At 41.2% G+C, this 20101-nt stretch overlaps 1 protein-coding gene across 30 annotated transcripts in view; it reads left to right on the forward strand.

Moving 5' to 3' along the window:
* The window catches only part of KLHL13 (kelch like family member 13), a 139070-nt gene that overhangs the window by 105424 nt on the left and 13545 nt on the right, over nt 1-20101 (forward strand). For all 30 annotated transcript variants that reach the window (XR_010590319.1, XM_042851195.2, XM_065556771.1 and 27 more), the window contains one exon: nt 10993-11788. Coding sequence is in view for 29 of the 30 variants with exons in the window: in XM_042851195.2 (XP_042707129.1) it covers nt 10993-11788 (796 nt within the window). In the remaining variant the exon portion in view is untranslated. The remainder of the gene's footprint in view (nt 1-10992; nt 11789-20101) is intronic.

A 20101-nucleotide genomic window follows, 5' to 3' on the forward strand; every position in this document is an offset into this window, starting at 1 on the left:
CCCACCTGTTCCATAGATGTTCATTACCTGCCATCAGGATTTATAAGCATATACTCCATATCATGCATCAGATACTGCTTTCAGTTACTTGCTAAGCGTTCAGTCTTGCTGAAAGATACTAGTATCTCAATCTATCCTTTGGCTTGTGATAACAGACACATTTTTGACAAACATTTGCTAGTGGAATTTAGACACAAGAAGCTGATTAACTCTGACTTTAGAGTGTGTTTTTTCTTCTACATGAATATGAGAACATACAGATTTTCTGTTAAGGCCCCATCTACCTGGAGCTTGTAACTATGTTTGAAGCCATTTTCAAGCACTGTTATAGCATAACTTTGTCAGCATTGAATATGTTACTGAATGTGGTACCAACCATGCTACTAATTGCAATATAACCTACGGTGGTTCATGGTTGTTCCATAGTGCGAACTGGGAAATCAGTTAGTATATGAACCTTGATCTCTGAAGCTGGGGAGGAGCGCCAATGGGGAGAAGGGCGGGGGGGGCGGGGTTCGGGTCAGTCCTCCTTTCTGTCCTTTCCCTCTCTCCCAGGGATAGCCAGCTTTAGTAGAGGACTCTCATTTTGCCTTCATGCAAGAAGGGAGGACTCACCCATCCTTCAAATGAAGGAGACATTGCAAAAGTGGGGAGATTCCTTTGACCTCTCCCCTCACCTTGCATCTTGCTCTTTCCTCACCCTGGCTTCGACCTCCTCCTCCTGTAGTATGGATGGTGACAGCCTGGTGGCCTTTTCCCTTTTCTTCCTGTCCTCCCCGCTTTGCCTTCAGGAATGGCTGGCTGGCCTGCTCTCTGTTCAAAAAAGTATTGAACCAATCTGGTCAGTTCTGGCCAAATAAATTGGGGCAACTGATAATTCTGCAAATACAGTTAAACAAGAAGAACACTGCCCTGTGAAAGGGAGATTTGACGTCTTCTCTGGGAGGACAGGCTATTGCATAATCTACTCTTACTAGGAACTTTTTCTTGCAAAAAAAACTTCCCTTTCTCAGCTTCTTTCCATTGCTTTTGGAATGATTTCTTCTTGAACCTCTTACGACGTTTTTTGATCTCAGTATGAATTGCCTGTTTACATTTCTAGGAAGTTATTCTAAAAACTGTAGTAAGGTAGGAGAGTGTTATGTAGGATGTTGAGCACTTTATACTCTTATCTCTGAATTACTAAAATTGGTGGCTGGAGTAATAAAAATCCGATAAGTTTTCTCGAGTTGAGGGGTGTCACTCTATTTATTACAGTCTTACCACAACTTAAGCAAGCAAGAAAACTCAATGTTGTGAGAATGAAGTATTTTTTCTGCAAATAAAATACTAAAGAAAAGCAGGCAATTAAACAATTTTAGTTCACTTACAATCTTGGCATATCTTATTCACCAACTTGCTTAAAGAATTTGAGATAGGCAGATTACTGAAAAATTAAACATTTTAAATTAAATCCAACATCATCTGTTTACCTCAGTCAATTTATCTCCTCTCCAAGAATATGCTGTCCAACTCATGCTTGAACAAAGAAGCTGTTAATAAACCTTAAATTGCAATAAGATTTCAATGTATAGTTAAATCAATGTCAGAAATAAAGTTGGCCTAATTCTTGCCAATGCTTATGCAGAGTTTCTCTCTAGCAGAAACTTGAATTTTAGTGGTGGCATGTTCTTCCAGTGCAACGCCGAAGAGCTTTTGCACTCCTCTGGTCCTTGCTTTGTTTGTGTTTCACTGTGTTCAGTGAACTCTCCTTTTGAATACTGCATCGGGCTGTTCATCATACTTTCTTAGAGAAAAGGCTGTTTTTGTTGATTCTAAATAGGATCAATTTAAAGGAATTTTTTTATCCCCTTTCTCATAGATTTTATTGAAGGTGGAGAACACATCTCTCATGGGTTTGGTTAGATTCTGGGATCAGTGTTTCAAGTTTTTTGTATGGGTTCCTCCTGTTTTTGGATGGGCTCAATACTGTGCTAAAGCATTTGTAGTAAAAGTTTTACACTGTCTTCTATGGTGTGCTTTCTGGCCAAGATGGGTCTGAGAAACTTTTGAAGTTTTGCTTTTATTCACTCCATTTTCAGAAATATTTTTATTCCAAAAACATCTTGGGATACTTTCATAAATTCTAAGGCCAGAAGGGGACCACAGTGATCTCTAGTCTGACCTCCTGTATAGCATAGGCCACAGAACCTCACCCACTCATTCCTGTAATAGGCACATAACCTCTGGCTGAGTTATGGAAGTCCTCAGATCTTGATTTGAAGACTTCAAGTTACAGAGAATCCACCACTTATTCTAGTTCAAACCAGAAAATGACCCAGGCCCCAAGCTGCAGAGGAAAGTGAAAACTCTTCAGGGTCCCTGCCACTGTGACCCAGGGAGAAATTCCAGCCTGACCGCAAATATGGTGATGAGCTAGACCTTGCTTATATGGGCAAGACCCACCAAAAAGACCTGGGAAAAAATTCTGTGTAGTAACTCAGAACCCAGTGTCTCATTTCTGGCCATTGGGGATATTTGCTAATAGCAGGCATGGATTGGTCGTATGCCATTGTAGGCAGTCTCATCATACCATCCCCTCCATAAATGTTTTAAGACTGAACTTGATACAAGCTAGGATTTTTGCTCCCATGCTCCCCTTGGAAGGCTGTTCCAGAACTTCTCTTCCTCTTGTGGTTAGAAACCTTTGTCTAATTTCAAGTCTAAACTTATTGATGGCCAGTTTATATCCATTTGTTCTTGTGCCCCTTAGACATAGTTAGTTACTGCCCCCTGATGTCGCTAGTTATCACCCATCATTTTGTACATGTTGGTTCAATTAAAACATTTTTATTACGTACTGTCATCCTGACATTATCTTTTAGGAGGGTTAATGTGTTCCTGTTAATGTTTTTGTACCATCTTTAATATCAGGATGTTCTGGTGCCACTTGATATCAAGATGTGTTTGCGTGAGCACTCTGTGACTAGCACTTCTTAGGAATGTGTATTTTTGCAACATTAGCCCTGTTCTTGCCAAATTCTGTAAGCAGGTCCTGCCTCATACCAGGCCTTTAATACAAGGGCTTATGTCTCAGGCTCTCTTTCTACTACAGAGCCCGAGGATGTTGCTGTCCGGGTGATGCTCTACTTCTTCCATGATCAAACAATCTGAATTATGCCTTCTTTTCCTTAGCAGTCCTACCTCGGGTCTTCTGGAAGATTCATCAGGACCGGACACAAGTCGTCCTCACCACCCCCATTGGCCCAGACAATTTTGGTTCCCGAGTCTCCTACTCATGTCACCTCAGTCTCTGATCAACAGTCAGCCTTTTTCCAATCTCCTGACCCAGGAAAAGGGCAAAATCAAACATACCAATCACTCCATCTCAGACTCTGGTTTTAGGATGGGTGTTGACTTTAGAATGTTTGTACTCCTGAAGCTGTACAAAGCATCCTTACTAATAGTAGAAAGGATTCCACTAGAAAATGCTACATAGCCAAGAGGAGGCATTTATCTAGGAACAATAAAAATGTATATCCCCTAAGCTGTGGATATTCCACTTATTCTGGACTATCTTCTTTCTTTCAAAACAGCAGGTCTTTCTATCAATTCTTTATGGATCCACTTGGCAGCAGTCAGTGTATACAACCCACCTTCTCAGGGTTACTCAATTTTCACTTATTCCCTGGCCAACAGATTCTGGGAAGGTCTAATCAGAACCTTTCCTGCTCTGAGGGAACCTACTTCTCAATGGGACCTAATTCTTATTCTTTCCGTGCTCACTAAGCCTCCCTTCAAGCGACTGGGTTCATGTTCCATGTTTCTCCTATCCATGAAGGTTGCATTCCTGGTAGCCATCACCTCAGCCAGGTGGCTGGGTGAGTTCAGAGCTCTGATGGTGCATCTGCCTTTCTCTATATTTCACAGAGACACGGTCTCATTGTGCTTATAACTTAAATTCAGCCTCCAAGTAGTTTGAGTTTCACCTGAACCAGCCAATTCACTTATCTATGTTCTTTCCAAAGCCACACGCATCTACAGAAGAGATCAGGCTTCATTCCTTGACGCGCAGTGAGCATTAGCTTTGTATTTGAAAAGAACAAAACCATTCAAAAAATCTCCCAGACTTGTCATAGCAGAAAGAGTTTGAGATCAAGCTGTGTCCTTTCAAAGAATCTCCATGTTGTGGATTGCTGTAATGACTTTCAAATGATGGAGGTCTCAGGAAGCTACTTAAGAGCGTACCTTCCCTTGACAACTAGAATGCTTGGTGAGGAAGGCTGAAGCTGTACAAAGCATGACAAGCATGTTGGGTGGTTTGGTGGGAGTGTGGGATCTAGCCATTGTGCAATTGCTTAAGAAGCTTCACACTAAAAATCCTGGGTTCCTGAGGCTGGTAGCTCAGCGAGAAGTGCCCCTCTAACTTGCCTTCTGGATCCACCCAGCCATAAGTTCTGTGAGGGTGAAGGTGAGTCAGTCCAATTTCTGAGCTGGCCTGAACACCTATTTTGTGAAAGACATCCAAGTTCTGAACTTCTCTATATGGGAGGTCAGGCAAAAAACTGGGAGGAAAAGCAATCTGAAGATTTTGCTCCCAAGTTCAGCAGTGAGGAATTAAGGTTTTCTGTGCAAGTTGTAGCTGCAGAGTCATTGTCCTATGATCTCCTCAGACCTTGTGTTCTGTTGCTCCTTTCCCAATTTCCGATAGTCAGCTAAGTTTTTTTTATTAGGTTTTCGGGATTGCTATCATCAGTTACTTATTTCTTTGACTCTCTTGTTTTACTTGCAATAATTTTCTCTGGAGCTCTCTGCCATCCGTTCACCTCAACAGGAAAAAGGTGTTTTTTACCACTCTTCTCAATAATATGTTGCAGCTATCTAGCTCAGGGGTTCTCAATCTTTTTCTCTCTGAGCCCCCCTTCCCCCAAACTATAAAAACTCCATGGCCCACCGCTGCCACAACAACTGTGTTTTTCTGCATATAGAATAATAGAATATCAGCGTTGGAAGGGACTTTGGGAGGTCATCTAGTCCAACCCCCTGCTCAGAGCAGGACCAATCCCCAACTAAATCATCCCAGCCAGGGCTTTGTCAAGCCTGACCTTAAAAACCTCTAAGGAAGGAGATTCCACCACCTCCCTAGGTAACCCATTCCAGTGCTTCACCACTACTAGTGAAGTAGTGTTTCCTAATATCCAACCTAAACCTCCCCCACTGCAACTTGAGACCATTACTCCTTGTTCTGTCATCTGGTACCACTGACAACAGTCTAAATCCATCCTCTTTGGAACCCCCTTTCAGGTAGTTGAAAGCAGCTATCAAATCCCCCCTCATTTTTCTCTTCTGCAGAATAAACAATCCCGGTTCCCTCAGCCTCTCCTTATAAGTCATGTGCTCCAGCCCTCTAATAATTTTTGTTGCCCTCCGCTGGACTCTTTCCAATTTTTCCACATCCTTCTTGTAGTGTGGGGCCCAAAACTGGACACAGTACTCCAGATGAGGCCTCACCAATGCCGAATAGAGGGGAATGATCACGTCCTTCGATCTGCTGGCAATGCCCCTACTTATACAGCCCAAAATGCCTTTAGCCTTCTTGGCAACAAGGGCACACTGACTCATATCCAGCTTCTTGTTCACTGTAACTCCTAGGTACTTTTCTGCAGAACTGCTGCCTAGCCATTCGGTCCCTAGTCTGTAGCAGTGCATGGGATTCTTCTGTCCTAAGTGCAGGACTCTGCACTTGTCCTTGTTGAACCTCATCAGATTTATTTTGGCCCAGTACTCTAATTTGTCTAGGTCCCTCTGTATCCTATCCCTACCCTCCAGTGTATCTACCACTCCTCCCAGTTTAGTGTCACCTGCAAACTTGCTGAGGGTGCAGTCCACGCCATCCTTCAGATCATTAATGAAGATACTGAACAAAACCGGCCCCAGGACTGACCCTTGGGGCACTCTGCTTGATACCGGCTGCCAACTAGACATAGAGCCATTGATCATTACCCATTGAGCCCGACGATCTAGCCAGCTTTCTATCCACCTTATAGTCCATTCATCCAGCCCATACTTCTTTAACTTGCCAGCAAGAATACCGTGGGAGATTGTACCAAAAGCTTTGCTAAAGTCAAGGAATAACACGTCCACTGCTTTCCCCTCATCCACAGAGCCAGTTATCTCATCATAGAAGGCAATTAGGTTAGTCAGGCATGACTTGTCCTTGGTGAATCCATGCTGACTGTTCCTGAACACTTTCCTCTCCTCTAAGTGCATCAGAATTGATTCCTTGAGGACCTGCTCCATGATTTTCCCAGAGACTGAGGTGAGGCTGACTGGCCTGTAGTTCCCTGGATCCTCCTCCTTCCCTTTTTAAAAGATGGGCACTACATTAGCCTTTTTCCAGTCATCCGGGACCTCCCCCGATCTCCATGAGTTTTCAAAGATAATGGCCAATGGCTCTGCAATCTCACCCGCCAACTCCTTTAGCACCCTCGGATGCAGGGCATCTGGCCCCATGGACTTGTGCTCGTCCAGCTTTTCTAAATGGTTCTGAACCACTTCTTTCTCCACAGAGGGCTGGTCACCTCCTCCCCATGCTGTGCTGCCCAGTGCAGTAGTCTGGGAGCTGACCTTGTTCATGAAGACAGAGGCAAAAAAATCATTGAGTACATTAGCTTTTTCCACATCCTCTGTCACTAGGTTGCCTCCCTCATTCAGTAAGGGGCTCACACTTTCCTATAAAACCTAGGGCCGGCATTAAGGGGTAGCTAGCAGTGCAACTGCCCGGACCCCATGCCATCAGGGACCCCACAAAGTTCAGTTGCTCAGGCTTGGGCTTCAGTTTCAGGGTCTTCCGCCCCATGTGGTGGAGTTTCAGCTTTCTGCCTTGGACCCCAGGAAATCTAATGCTGGCCCCTGCTTGGTGGCCCCCCTGAAACCTGCTTGCAGCCCCCCCAGGGGGCCCCGGGCCCCTGGTTGAGAACCACTGCTCTAGCTGGTTGCTCCCTTGATGTGCTCCTTTTAACTAAAAGTTTTAGATTTTGGGGGTTAATTTGTTGGGTGAATTAACCTGAACTGTTTTGCAGTGTAGGCAAAAACATCCAAAGTGTAAAGAATGCTTACTTGGAATGAAGTCTCCCTCCGTTCCTTCTGGTAGAGAGTCCAATTATAGCCTTTCTCTGTCTGTGTATAAAATGTCTTTGCTGTTCAAATATTTCATAAGCTTTTTTGTAAGAGAAATCTTACATTTTGCCTTAGGCTGTTCCTTTAAGTCCTCAAGCTTTGCCATTCATTTCAATGGGAGCGCTTTTGGGGCCAGTAATAGTGGGTGAGATATTCCATTGCCTGTTAATGAGCCCTTTCATTCTTGGGTTCCACACAATAGACGCAGCTTCTGTGTCTACCATAGCTGTTATAACATAAGCCATAAACATTGAAAGGAACTTAAATTATCATGTAAATGAAATTCTGTAAAGTACGTTGCTCTGTATCTAAGCAATATTTGGAGAAGATTGTATCTGCGTACTGTATCTTGTCCAATTTTTGAACATTTCAGTGCAAGTGATTATTAGACACCCTGCTGTTTCCAGGGTTTTTTCCAGATGAAAACCAAGTATATTTTATATATTTTAAAAAAGGGAATAACTGTAAATCAAACTAGGATTAGTCTATACAATATAATATAGCCTGGTAGCTGTCTCAATGCTCAATAAAACCAATCAAAAATTACTAATTGGGCTAATGGAAAGATAGCTTTCAAGAAATTATTTAACATTTTAATCAAAATTGAAACTAATAAAGGAAATTAATTTATTAATCAAAACAAGCACAGAACAGGACACAACCCCATTAATGCACCTTGGGAATAACTGATCATAATGCTTAAAAGGATTATGCACAATAAAGTTGCAATAGATCAGATTTAGACCAAGTAATCAATTAAACCATTAAAACTATTTAAATTTAAAGAGTAAATATTTTGCAGAATAGATTTGAGATGGTCTATTTTGAGATCTGCAGATAGTGTTTAGCAGAGTATCATACAAACAGTAGCAATATACAAAATGGATGAGTCAAACAGGAATTGTAAAATTCACAACTAAAGGTGGCAAGTGCATTATGAATATTAATTAGATCAAACACAGAAACAAGATTTAAACCTTCTAGTTTAAAAACAATTTTTTAAAAATCTACATGTCAAAACTTTCTAACAGGCATGCATTCTACTCTGTCTGCATGTTTCAGTGCAACATAAACTCCCTGGATACCTACCTGTACCTCTTTTGCCCTGCATTTGACTGAAAGCAAGTGCTTCCTGGACCATTTCCATAACACCATTTTCTGTCCGTCCTTTGGAAATAATCCTACATCGTTCTGTTTGCATGCAAGTTCTCTCATTGATAGCTGTGTTTTAGCATGTACCTCGATATATACCGTATATACTTGTTCATTGGCCCATTCGTTTATAAGCCGACCCCCCAAGATGGTTTGCTAAAAATAGCAAAAACTGTATGCCCCTTTCATAAGCCGACCTATATTTCAGGGGTTGGCAAACTTGGGCTCCTGGCCTGTTAGGGTAAGCCACTAGCGGGCCTGGACATTTTGTTTACCTGGAGCGTTCACAGGCATGGAGCCCCTCAGCTCCCAGTGTCTGTGGCTTGCCGTTCCCAGCCAATGGGAGCTGTGGGAAGTGGCGCGTCACTTCCCGTAGCTCCCATTGGCTGGGAATGGCGAACTGCGACTGCAGGGAGCTGAGGGGCTCCATGCCTGCAGATGCTCCAGGTAAACAAAATGACAATGTATTAGATATTCAATTCAATGAGTATATGATGTATGGCATTTTACTATATAAATCCTGTTAGCCTGCCACCTGTTAATGTTCTAGTTTTAAAAAAAATAATTACAGGGCTTGGTTTTACAGAAGATTAATAATGGAATATGGAACCTTTCACCTCTCACTTGTTTGAGGGCATTGCAGGCCATCTGTGAATGAAGATTATCATCTGGTAGTTCTCCAGTGGCCTATGTAAAATGGGTTAGTGTTCTTAGGCCCTGTTCCTGATGAAGAAAAACAGTCATCACCACTACAGTTTGCTGATTTGTAAATTGGTCAAATGTTGAAGGGGCAGTACCACACTCAGGAATGACATGCACATGATACTGATAAGATCCCACATGGTGAACCCAAACAAATGGGCAGCTCACATTTCTAACTTAAAACCTTCTGCTATTTCCCTGGACAAGATCTTTGAAAAAACCCAAATGTTCTGCGATTTCTAATGGGCATTGCAGTACTGCTACTCCCAAGCATTCAACAATCGTGAGTCAGACTCCAATTATCAAATATGTTTGGGTTCTTTTTCTTTGTTTTCTGGTCTCTGGGTCTTTAGGCTACACTCAGGTGATGTTGTCCAGCTTTTTCCCCTGACCACAAAGGTAAAAACTTACTTTAAAAAAAATAATTTGACATTCTTGTTACTCTCAGAACTGGGGCTTTAAGAAAAAAACAAATGTAGTGAGATTCCCCTCACCAGGTCCTAGAGATTGGGCTCCAGCCTGAGCCCAGAAATGTTCACAGCAATGAAACCGCTCCGCAGCCTGAGCCCCGCAAGGGCAAACCAGCTGGCCTAGTGCTTGCTGTGTCGATGTGTGCTGTGTCTTCCAATACACCACATACTCCGTATTGAAACTAAACTTTACAGTTCAGTTTTCTAGACATTAGCGATGGTTAGGCTTGGCAGAACTCAATTTTTATTTTTTGATCATTGTGACAGATCTGTTTATTTTAAAGATTTTTTTTTTTTTAGATTTTTATCTATTTAAATATTCACAGTTGCACAGAATTATGAGGAGTCAGGCAGTGGGGGTCAGAGAATTATTTAATGACAGCAGAGATTCAAAAAGCTAAAGCTTTATAACTGTTAAAACACACATTGTCTACATCACATGTCGAAGTATACACTACATATCCTTAAGTCAAACCCTAATAAGTTTTCAAGCAGCATTTTCGTATTTTGCTTCTTTGTAAATTTTGATTGACAAATATTTCCCTCAACAGTTTTTGTGTGTATGGTAAAAATCAATATTTATCAATATGTACCCATAAAAATCTAATCCTTCAGAGCCTGGTTATGGTGCACAAGTAATCTTTTATAAAGAACATGCCTAAGGAATTAAAAATTCAGAGTAAAGGCTGACTGTATGAAATGTGTAGCATTGGAGAAACAGGCAGTGTCTCTTTCAAAAACTTGCTGGTTTTGCTACTGTTAACTTTGATCCAGAGACTTTGAACTGTAGACATTTCTGTGCTTTGGGGCATGTTAACCTGTCTGATCACTAAATTCTTAACTATTATTTTCCTGCTATTGCTTTGTATAGGGTTACAATCATGTGCAAGTAAATGTTTCTTAGGGAACATCTTGCATAGTAAAAATTATATGCACTGTGGGTACTGTTTATGGAGGGTGGCTTAGGTGTGGAGGAGAATAGTCACAAAATAGTACGGCTTACTTTATTGTAAACAAAAATTAATGAGGGGGTGATGGTGTAACTGTCTGAGCGTGGGAATGTGTTAGGAATTTGAGGCCAAACCCCAGTTCACATGATAATTCACTCTGACAGAGCTATGCATCCCTCCTCTTACCACACTTTCCCCATTCCAAACATATAAGGATGTTTGCAGAGCACTTTGAAGATAAAGTGCCTTATAGTTGCTATGTATCATCATTTTATGATAGCAGATCTGACGTATAATTAATATATGCCATCTGTTCTCCTGTAGTCTTATTTCTTTCTTCAAAACAACAAATACCTTACTGGATCTCTTCTTGTAATCATGAATATACACATCTGACTGAATATTTATTTGCTCATATGCGTAAATCACCTTGAGCATTGCAAAATGATGCAAATATTGCTGGTTCCATAGTATTCCTTAAATTGTGTATTATCCTAATATGCCTAAATGAACAGCAAATTAGGAAAGTGTTTTGATTCCTCTTTCTACTCACTTAATAGGTTTCTTTGGAAAATTGTGTTGAGGTTGGGCGGATTGCCAATACGTACAATCTCACAGAAGTGGATAAATATGTTAATAATTTCATCCTGAAGAACTTCCCCGCATTATTAAGTACTGGTGAGTTTGTGAAACTCCCCTTTGAACGTCTTGCCTTTGTGCTTTCAAGCAATAGCCTTAAGCACTGCACTGAGCTCGAACTGTTCAAGGCTGCTTGTCGCTGGCTACGGTATGAGGAGCCTCGAATGGAATATGCTGCAAAACTAATGAAGAACATCAGATTTCCACTGATGACACCACAGGATCTTATTAATTATGTACAAACAGTGGATTTCATGAGAACTGACAATACATGTGTGAATTTGCTTTTGGAAGCCAGCAATTACCAAATGATGCCGTACATGCAACCAGTCATGCAGTCAGAGAGAACTGCCATTCGATCAGACAGTACTCACTTAGTAACATTGGGGGGAGTGTTAAGGCAGCAACTGGTTGTCAGCAAAGAATTACGGATGTATGATGAAAAGGCACATGAATGGAAATCATTAGCTCCCATGGATGCACCAAGATACCAGCACGGCATTGCTGTGATTGGAAACTTTCTTTATGTAGTTGGTGGACAGAGCAATTACGACACGAAAGGAAAAACAGCGGTTGACACAGTCTTCAGATTTGATCCTCGCTATAATAAATGGATGCAAGTTGCGTCTTTAAATGAAAAGCGTACCTTCTTCCACCTAAGTGCCCTCAAAGGACATTTGTATGCAGTTGGTGGTCGAAATGCAGCGGGTGAACTAGGTAAGTGTATTTTATCTTGAATGTATGAATTTTGGTCTTTTCAGGTCTTAAAATTATGCTGTTCTGTGAAAAGGGGGAGAAAAACAAGTATCCTAACTTAATTTGTTTTCAAATTATTTCTTTCCAGCAGCATCTATAGAGATTAATTTGGACACTGTCAGTGAATTTCAGGTACACTTTTGTGAAGAAAGCTCAAAATAAATTTAACCTGTAGAATAAAGTGACACGTTGCTGCCTGATTTAGATATGTAAATCCAATGTTTTCAACTTTAGCATCAAACTATTTTTAAAAAATCTCACTGCCATTTATTTAAATGTTTGTGGAAGCTTCTACTGAGTTTTGCAAAGTTTCTTTAGAAGGAGCTTTAAACATTTGACTGAAGAAATGTTTGCTTGCAAATAGAGTAACCTTTTCTAGTTCTGCCTCCATATAACAGTTGCTTTTCAAACACATCATGATTTAGTAACCTTGTATACCATGTAAGCCAAAATAATTTAACACATTTTTATTTGGATAAGAATGTCTCTTGTACTTGAAGGAAACCTGTGCAGTTGCTCTCAAAAGATGTGACTTTTTCTTGCAGTAATTGCGATAGTGATTTTGGAATATCAGTGTTTTAAACATGTTTGTTGCTTAAAGGCAGGCTAATAACTTATCTGTGAGACTAAAAAATATTCTGACACACTCCACTTGTTTGTCACTAAAAATTACTTGTTCTTTTCCATAATCTCTGCCCCTCATGGTTAAGTGTCTCACTTCCTATTAATCCTCCTTTCTTCACTCCCTCTTTGCCAAAAATTGTAATTCATTTTACTTGGAGAAAAAAAATCTAAATAAAAATTAAAAGGAATAAAAAATCCTCAGACTACAATAGGCAGTAGCTAGTCACTACTACAATAGCCAGTAGCTAATTTAGCATAAGCCATCATAAATGTAAGTTTATTAATCTTTCTCTCCAAAAGCAGGTGGTGTTCAGAGTTGATACACAGATTTGACTATATATACTTATTTGTAAATTTTGTCTGTGTATTAGAAATACAATAATGAGATACAGTATTATACCTCACATTTCTGATTGCGTAATATCATTTCACTTACTGAAATCACACTAAGTGTACACATACAGATGTTTTATTTAAGCTTGCAGTCTCTCTATCTCATTCCCATTCACAGCAGAGACTTGGCAGCAGACCTGGCTTTGTAGTGAAATCTCCTGTTACTAAAACTTCATTACTTAATGTACTGCAGTGTATTTTATAAATGTACTGTGAAGTATTGTCTTAATTAAAACTAATCCAAAAAAATGACCTGATCGTTCTGTGATGTAGCATCTGATTCCTTCCTTCATCCTCCTCCCACCCCATTTTACTCATCTACAAGTCTGCAAAATTCAGATGATTTGCAATGGATTTCCTAGTCATATAAAAAACTTCCTTTTTGGGAAGCATATAGTGCTACAGTTGTAGACTTCACTATTCAAAACTTTGCCAAAAGAATTAAGAATTGATTTTTTGTGTGTTTTTTGGTGTTCTGATATGTTAACTGTGTTTTTAACATAACTTGGTTCTTTCATGCAACCATTTCATGATTTATATCTAAATGCATTTCTAGCTAAAATGATTGTGATTGGTAACTTTTCACTTCATCTGCCTGGTGGTGCAACATGCAGTAAAAGTTTAGTGTCTTGTCAGTGTACCTATTGTATAATTAATTAATGAATATCAACTATCATTCACTTGTGTGAATTAGTGTCAGAGCACCTGGGCTTCAATGGACGGCCCATGTTAATGGTTCACCCTAGGAGGATAATCCATTCTGCCTGTTACTTGGCATGGGTGGCACCTTGGTCTCTCCTGTTCTCTGCCTGTGGCACACAACAGTTAAGTCTCCTGAGAACTGATATGCTTTGGTCTAACTGAAATAATTGAGCGCAGTATAGGGGTATCTGGGTAAAGCTTAATGCTCTGTGATATACAGGTCAGACTTGATGGTCTCTTCCGGCCTTAAACTCTGATTTTCAGTTCCAGCAGACACCTAAAGAGCTTTAATCTAACTCGCAAACATAGATGTTCCTGAAGTATAATATTTTGCTGTCTGCTAGCACAGATTAAATGGCTTGTAGATGTCCTTTTCCTTTGCATTAGGGTTACCAACTTTCAAATCGCACAGAACCAAACACCTTGCCCCACCCCTTGTCCGAGGCCCCGCCTCTTGTTCACTCCATTCTCCCTCCCTCCATTGTTCGCTCACCCCCACACTCACTCACTTTTCCAGGGCTGGGGCAGGAGGTTGAGGTGTGGGAGGGGGTGAGGGCTCTGGCTGCGGGTGCAGACTCTGGGGTGGGGCCAGGGATGAGGGGTTTGGGGTGCAGGAGGGGGGCTCAGGGCTGCAGCAGGGGTTGGGGTGCGGGCTCTGTGAGGGGGTTCTGAGTTCGGGGTGCGTCTCAGGCTGGCCGTCGCTTACCTTAAGCAGCTCCCGGAAGTGAATGGCATGTCCAACTCCTAGGCGGAGGGGCCAGGGAGTTCTGCACTCTGCCCATGCCCGCAGGCGCCGCCCCCACAGCTCCCATTGGCCACGGTTCCTGGCCAATGGGAGCTGCGAAGCCAGTGCTCAGGGCGGGGGCCGCCTGGGAGGCGGACATGCCAGCTGCATCCGGGAGCCGCATGGAGTTAGGGCTGGCAGAGAACCTGCTTTAGTGCGCCTCTCCCTTCCTCCCCCCAATGTCGCTGACTGGACTTTTGGCGGCCTGGTCAGCGGACCTTGGCAGTGCCGACCAGAGTCGCCAAGGTCCCTTTTCGACTGGTCGTTCCGGTTGAAAACCGGACACCTGGCAACCCTACTTTACATCATCTCCACAGCTCTCTTTGATTTAATTGTGCATTGTGGGAACTGATTCATTTAGAGATCAGACTTGCATGCTGGTGGAGAACCCGTTTGTAGGCTGATCATCTCTTCATGCATTGTGCTAGAAGCCAACAGTTTTTACCTCTTCCCTGAATGTGAAGGATTTAGACATTGGAACCATTTTGTGTTGGTGATTCCAATTGACCTCAAGGAGAAATGTTCTTCATTTTTTTAAAGTACTTTTTACGTGCCAAGGGCCATGTCAAGATCTCACATGTAAAGTGGGTATCTCTACCTACAGTCTGCTTTATAAACATCAAAGTCATAAAATCAGTCTCATACTTTCCCTGACTCCAATACAGTGGTTTGAGTTGATCTAAGACACTGATTAGATTTGATATACATGAGACTGCTCATGTCAGTGTCAATACACAAGGTTGCAGCAATTGTATCAAAGCATACCTTCTGTTAAACTGATGCAATTTTGTGTGTAGACCAGGGTTTGAATTTACAGAGAACACTGAACCTATCTCAAGCGATAACATTCTGACCTAAATTTCCTCTGTAGTCTCAGTTTAAAACAGGAAATGAAGAATATTCTGTGTAACTTTTGTGTAGAAGTACTGTTAAACTGCTGCAGTGATTTCCATGTAGATCTGGCAAAGTGATTTTGATCCTTTGGCATGAAAAGCTCTATATCAATGTTAGGTATTCTGGTTGCCTAGGATTTTGATTTGGGGACTGAAATATTCTATTTTTCTTCCCATCAATTGCTATCCAACTCATGTTTCACTTTAATGTTTCCCTTCATAAAAACTGGCAGTCTAAAGATATGAAATCCAGTTTAGCTCTCTCCCCACCCCAAATAAAAAATCCTAACATTTCATAAAACAGCAGGTTAAATGTGCATTGGAAAACTATTATGGAATTTGCCCTCTGTGATTCAAACTGATTTCAACTTCTTAGTTATTGTATTTGATATGAATTTCTGAAAACTTGAATTAAACTTTCTAAGGAGATCGGCTTTAAATATTAGCTCTCTATATGTTAAACTATCTCTAGTCAATTCTGTTGTACTGACTGATTTACCATCCACTTCAGGCACAGCAGGCTCTAAGGGTCAGAGTTATTAAAATACATATCCTTTTTGAAAAAAAAAAAAGTCTCCTTTAATCAATAATAGAAGGGATACTTCTATGGGGTCCTTCCGCCAAGATACCCAAAACATTTCTCAAATATTTTAAGCTTATCAAAACGGTGTAGTGTTACTTTTCACCATAGAAATGTCTGTTGATGATAGTAATTTAACAATGCATACTAGTACCCATTTGAAACCTTCAGAGGGAAGTTACCAGAATTGGAATTTGGTAAAGACCTCAAATACCATATGTTCTAAAATTGTAATGAGTTTCTTTCAGGCCTCATTTTCAAAACAGCAGAAATGCAGGGCTACATCTAATTTGAGCATAAAATTACCCCAATTGTGCATGGAAATTAGATATGGCTGGCTAAGTGGGGATGCTATCGGATAGAGAAGGGAAGCCAGAATCAAGGGAGAATACTCCAGGGAGCGTATCTGTCGGAACAAACAGAGGAGGTGACCGAGAAAAGGAAGACTCCTAAGGAAAGAAAGTGTGGAAGACAAATTGGGAGGTGCCTTACAGAAAAGCCTGAGGGATCAAAGCGTGTACAGACAATCTCCAATTATGATAAATGCTGGTAGATTGATAATAGCAGGGGTGGCCAACCTGTGGCTCCGGAGCCGCATGCGGCTCTTCATAGGTTAATATGTGGCTCCTTGCATAGCCACCAACTCTGGGGCTGGAGCTATAGATGCCAACTTTCCAATGTGCTGGGGAGTGCTCAGTGCTCAACCCACTGCTCTGCCCCAGGCCCTGCCCCCACTCCACCTCTTCCCCCGAGCCTGCCATGCCCTTGCTCCCACCACCACCAGAGCCTCCTGCGCACTGCATAACAGCTGATCGCGGCGGGTGGGAGGCGTGGGGAGGGAGCAGGAGGCACTGATTGGTGGGGCTGCAGGCAAGCAGGAGGCGCTGCAGGTTGGAGTGGGGGGAGCTGATGTGGGGCTGCTGACATACTAGTGTGGCTCTTTGGCAACGTACATTGGTCAATTCTGGCTCCTTCTCAGGCTCAGGCTGGCCGCCCCTGCGTAATAGGCTCCCTTTCTTGGAAGACACATAAGGGTAGCCAGAGCTTGTTGGGAGAAAAGGTGGTTGAATTGTGAGAATCATGTGGCCTGATGGGCTGGGGTGGTGATACAGGTTAGATAAGCATCCTGCAGTTTCGATGGTTAATCTCAACATGTCCAAAACTCTAGAGATTCTGGGTTCTCCAATAACTAGTTTTATATGCAGTCTTGTGAGTAGGATCTTGTGTGCTTTCATATGTATTTTTAAGTGTACTGTTAAAAAACATCATCTTGTATTGATATCAAGTCATGATACAACACAGGGGGGTAGAGAATACTGGATTTTCATGAGAGAACATAAAAGAGCAGCATGGAAATTTCAGTTGAGGCCCAGTTAAATAGAGATTCATATAAAAACAAAATAAGTCACCAGAATTGGATTGGAACACCAGTGATGTGACAGCGGAGAGAGCAGTGGTATTCAATTTGTTTATTCAGAGAATTGTCCTTGTAAAATGTATAAATGGTGGTAACAACCATAAAACCCCTCCGTAGTATCCAGCTGGGTCACTCTGCGACAGTAACTCTCCTACCAAAGAGAATGCTGTATGAGAGATCCTTTCAGCCTGCTAGTAGGAGGAGTAACCGTGTTTGTAAGGGAACCAGTGCTATGCTATATTTGTGAAAAAGATGCAGCACTTGATAAGAACAGGCCATACACTCTGCTCTCTGACAGGATGATCAAATGAAAATCCTACAAGTGGGAACAAAGTAAAGTTCCATTTCCCAGTCCTGGAACACCCATGTACGGGTACAGTATGTCTACAGTGCATCTGGGGGTGAGCCTCCCAGCCCAGGTCCACAGACTTGTGCTAGTAGGGCATGTGCTAAAATAGCCATGTAGATGTTCTCACTTGGGATGGAGCTTGGACTCTCAGGCTCACCCCAGCCCCCTAGACTTGAGCGTAAGAGCTGTAGCCTGAGCTGCAATGTCTACGCAGCTATTTTTAGCATGCTAGCATGAGTCCCGGTAACACAACTCTTGCTCTGGGCTATGAGGCTCACTCCCAGATGCACTGTATACATGCTCTGGGTGCTCCCATAATACAAGTAAACAATAGCAATACATCTGGGGAGAGAGAGCTCAGTGGTTTGCGCATTGGCCTGCTAAACCCAGGGTTGTGAGTTCAATCCTTGAGGGGGCCACTTAGGGATCTGGGGCAAAATCAGTACTTGGTCCTGCTAGTGAAGGCAGGGGGCTGGACTCGACTCGATGACCTTTCAGGGTCCCTTCCAGTTCTATGAGATGGGTATCTCAAGACTCATTCGAAGCTATTGGGACAAAACTGATAAATGTCTACATGCTGCACCAACAATACCACAGGTGGCCATGTGAAAATACAAGCAGAGTTGCATAATTTGGGACTGCTCCAGGTGTGCCTTTTGAAGTATGTATTCCTTTAATTCTATCAAAAAGATATTCTGGGCTGTTTTATGGGATACATGCTGGTAAAAAGTTCCTCTGCTCCAATGTAACAAAACCTAATGGGATCACTCAAGCTTTTGAGAGAGAGAAGGAAACCTTCTCAATCTATTTAGAATGTACCAGTCTAGTTACTAAATTACCTTCAAGAGAGACTCTCTCATGTATGGTATGTACTATATCTGCTTTCAAGAGACACTGTCGTCTTACTCGGGGCGGCGGGGGGGGGGGGGCATTGATAGACTAATTTAAAAAAAAATCCTTTTTTGACAAACACCTTTAAATAGTATGTGCTATAATTTTTTTTTTTTAATTTCTGATGCCTTATTGAGGTTTATATGGGCCTTGTTATCTAGGGAGAAACTGACAGACTGTGCATGGAAAACAGTGAATCTGACTATAGGCAATGTAAAAAATCCTGAAAAATAGCTAACTTCTGTTAGTTGTGATAATCTTAGAAGTTAGTTGTGAGTGTAGCATCCACAAGATTTTCAGTCAGAGTTATGATCTTCAAGTTCATAGTGTTCATCTCAAAAATGAACATTGCAGCTACATAGCTGATGTTCAAAAATTAAGGATTTTGGAACTGACAATAGTCTGTTCTCAAACAGGCAATTCTTTTATAACTTTGTATGAACCATAATATTGTACACTAGCTTCTCCATGCTGTATCTGCTGTCCCCTGTCCTAACTTGCCTGTGCGTCCTCATCTGTAGATCCTCCCTCCAGTTGGTGTGGGATGAACAGCTGTCTGGTGTGTTGGAGGCAGAAGAATGAAGTGATGTGGCCATCAGTTGAATTTTTGGTTCCTGATAGGTCATCTGCGACTCTTTTTTTTAGTTACTTAGTCCATAGTGTGCTTAGTATTTTACTAGAACTTGCTTTGTCTTTTGAATATTTTTTTTTCCAGGATACCAAGAAATGCCAGGAAAAATTTTTACATATTGTCCAAATGTTCACATTGTTGGGCCAATGAAATTGGTAGTGTTGATCCACTACTAGGAAGTAAACAGTCAAACTAACAGGGTGGATTGATTTAAATCATGGATTTTATTCGTGATTTAGATCAGCAAGCAGTTAACTTTGATTTAAATCATCGATTTTAATTACATTTTGCATTTGTACTTAGTTATTTTCCTAAAGAGAGATGATTCTCATTGGTGGTAACCATTAAAACATGATATATGGCAACTAAATATAGCCTTTATGTTACATTTGGTGCTGCTTTTTGCAAATCAGGAAGACACGCTATATCTATATACTTTTATTTGAGCAGTTATGTAGCCTAACTCACATCCTTAATTTTACATGTTTATTATGCTAGAAAACGGTGAATAATGCATTTCTTGTTTACTAGATGGTTAATTTTTGTACTTGTGCAATGTGTCAAGTTCTATTTGGATGGAAATTCAAACACAATTAAAAATGCAAAAAAAGCAGCATTTTAAAGTTATTTATTTTTTTAATTAGTTAAATAAAACTACCTTAAATGTCCTGGATACATAAGAAAAAAGTTGATCAAAAATTATCAAAACATGTTTTACATTTAAAAACTAACTGATTTATGAAGTAAAGGAACTATTATCTACTGTTAGTGAACCAAAGTGATTGTTTCTTGTCATCATGTCCTTCCAGATCTTAGAACTAGTAGATCTCATAGATTGGAAGAGGAAAACAAGCTGTTTTGCTTTTTTCAACTTCCTGTTGATTTTTAACTTTTAATTATTTCAGTTAAATGATTAGTTCATTCAATCAACTGAAATGAAAATATTCTCCCTGAACCTACAGATGAGGTTACTGCTCTCAAAAGTGCATTTAGCATATCAGGAAACTCTG

Source organism: Chrysemys picta, chromosome 9, assembly GCF_011386835.1.
Source record: "Chrysemys picta bellii isolate R12L10 chromosome 9, ASM1138683v2, whole genome shotgun sequence".
NCBI classification, from domain to species: domain Eukaryota; kingdom Metazoa; phylum Chordata; order Testudines; family Emydidae; genus Chrysemys; species Chrysemys picta.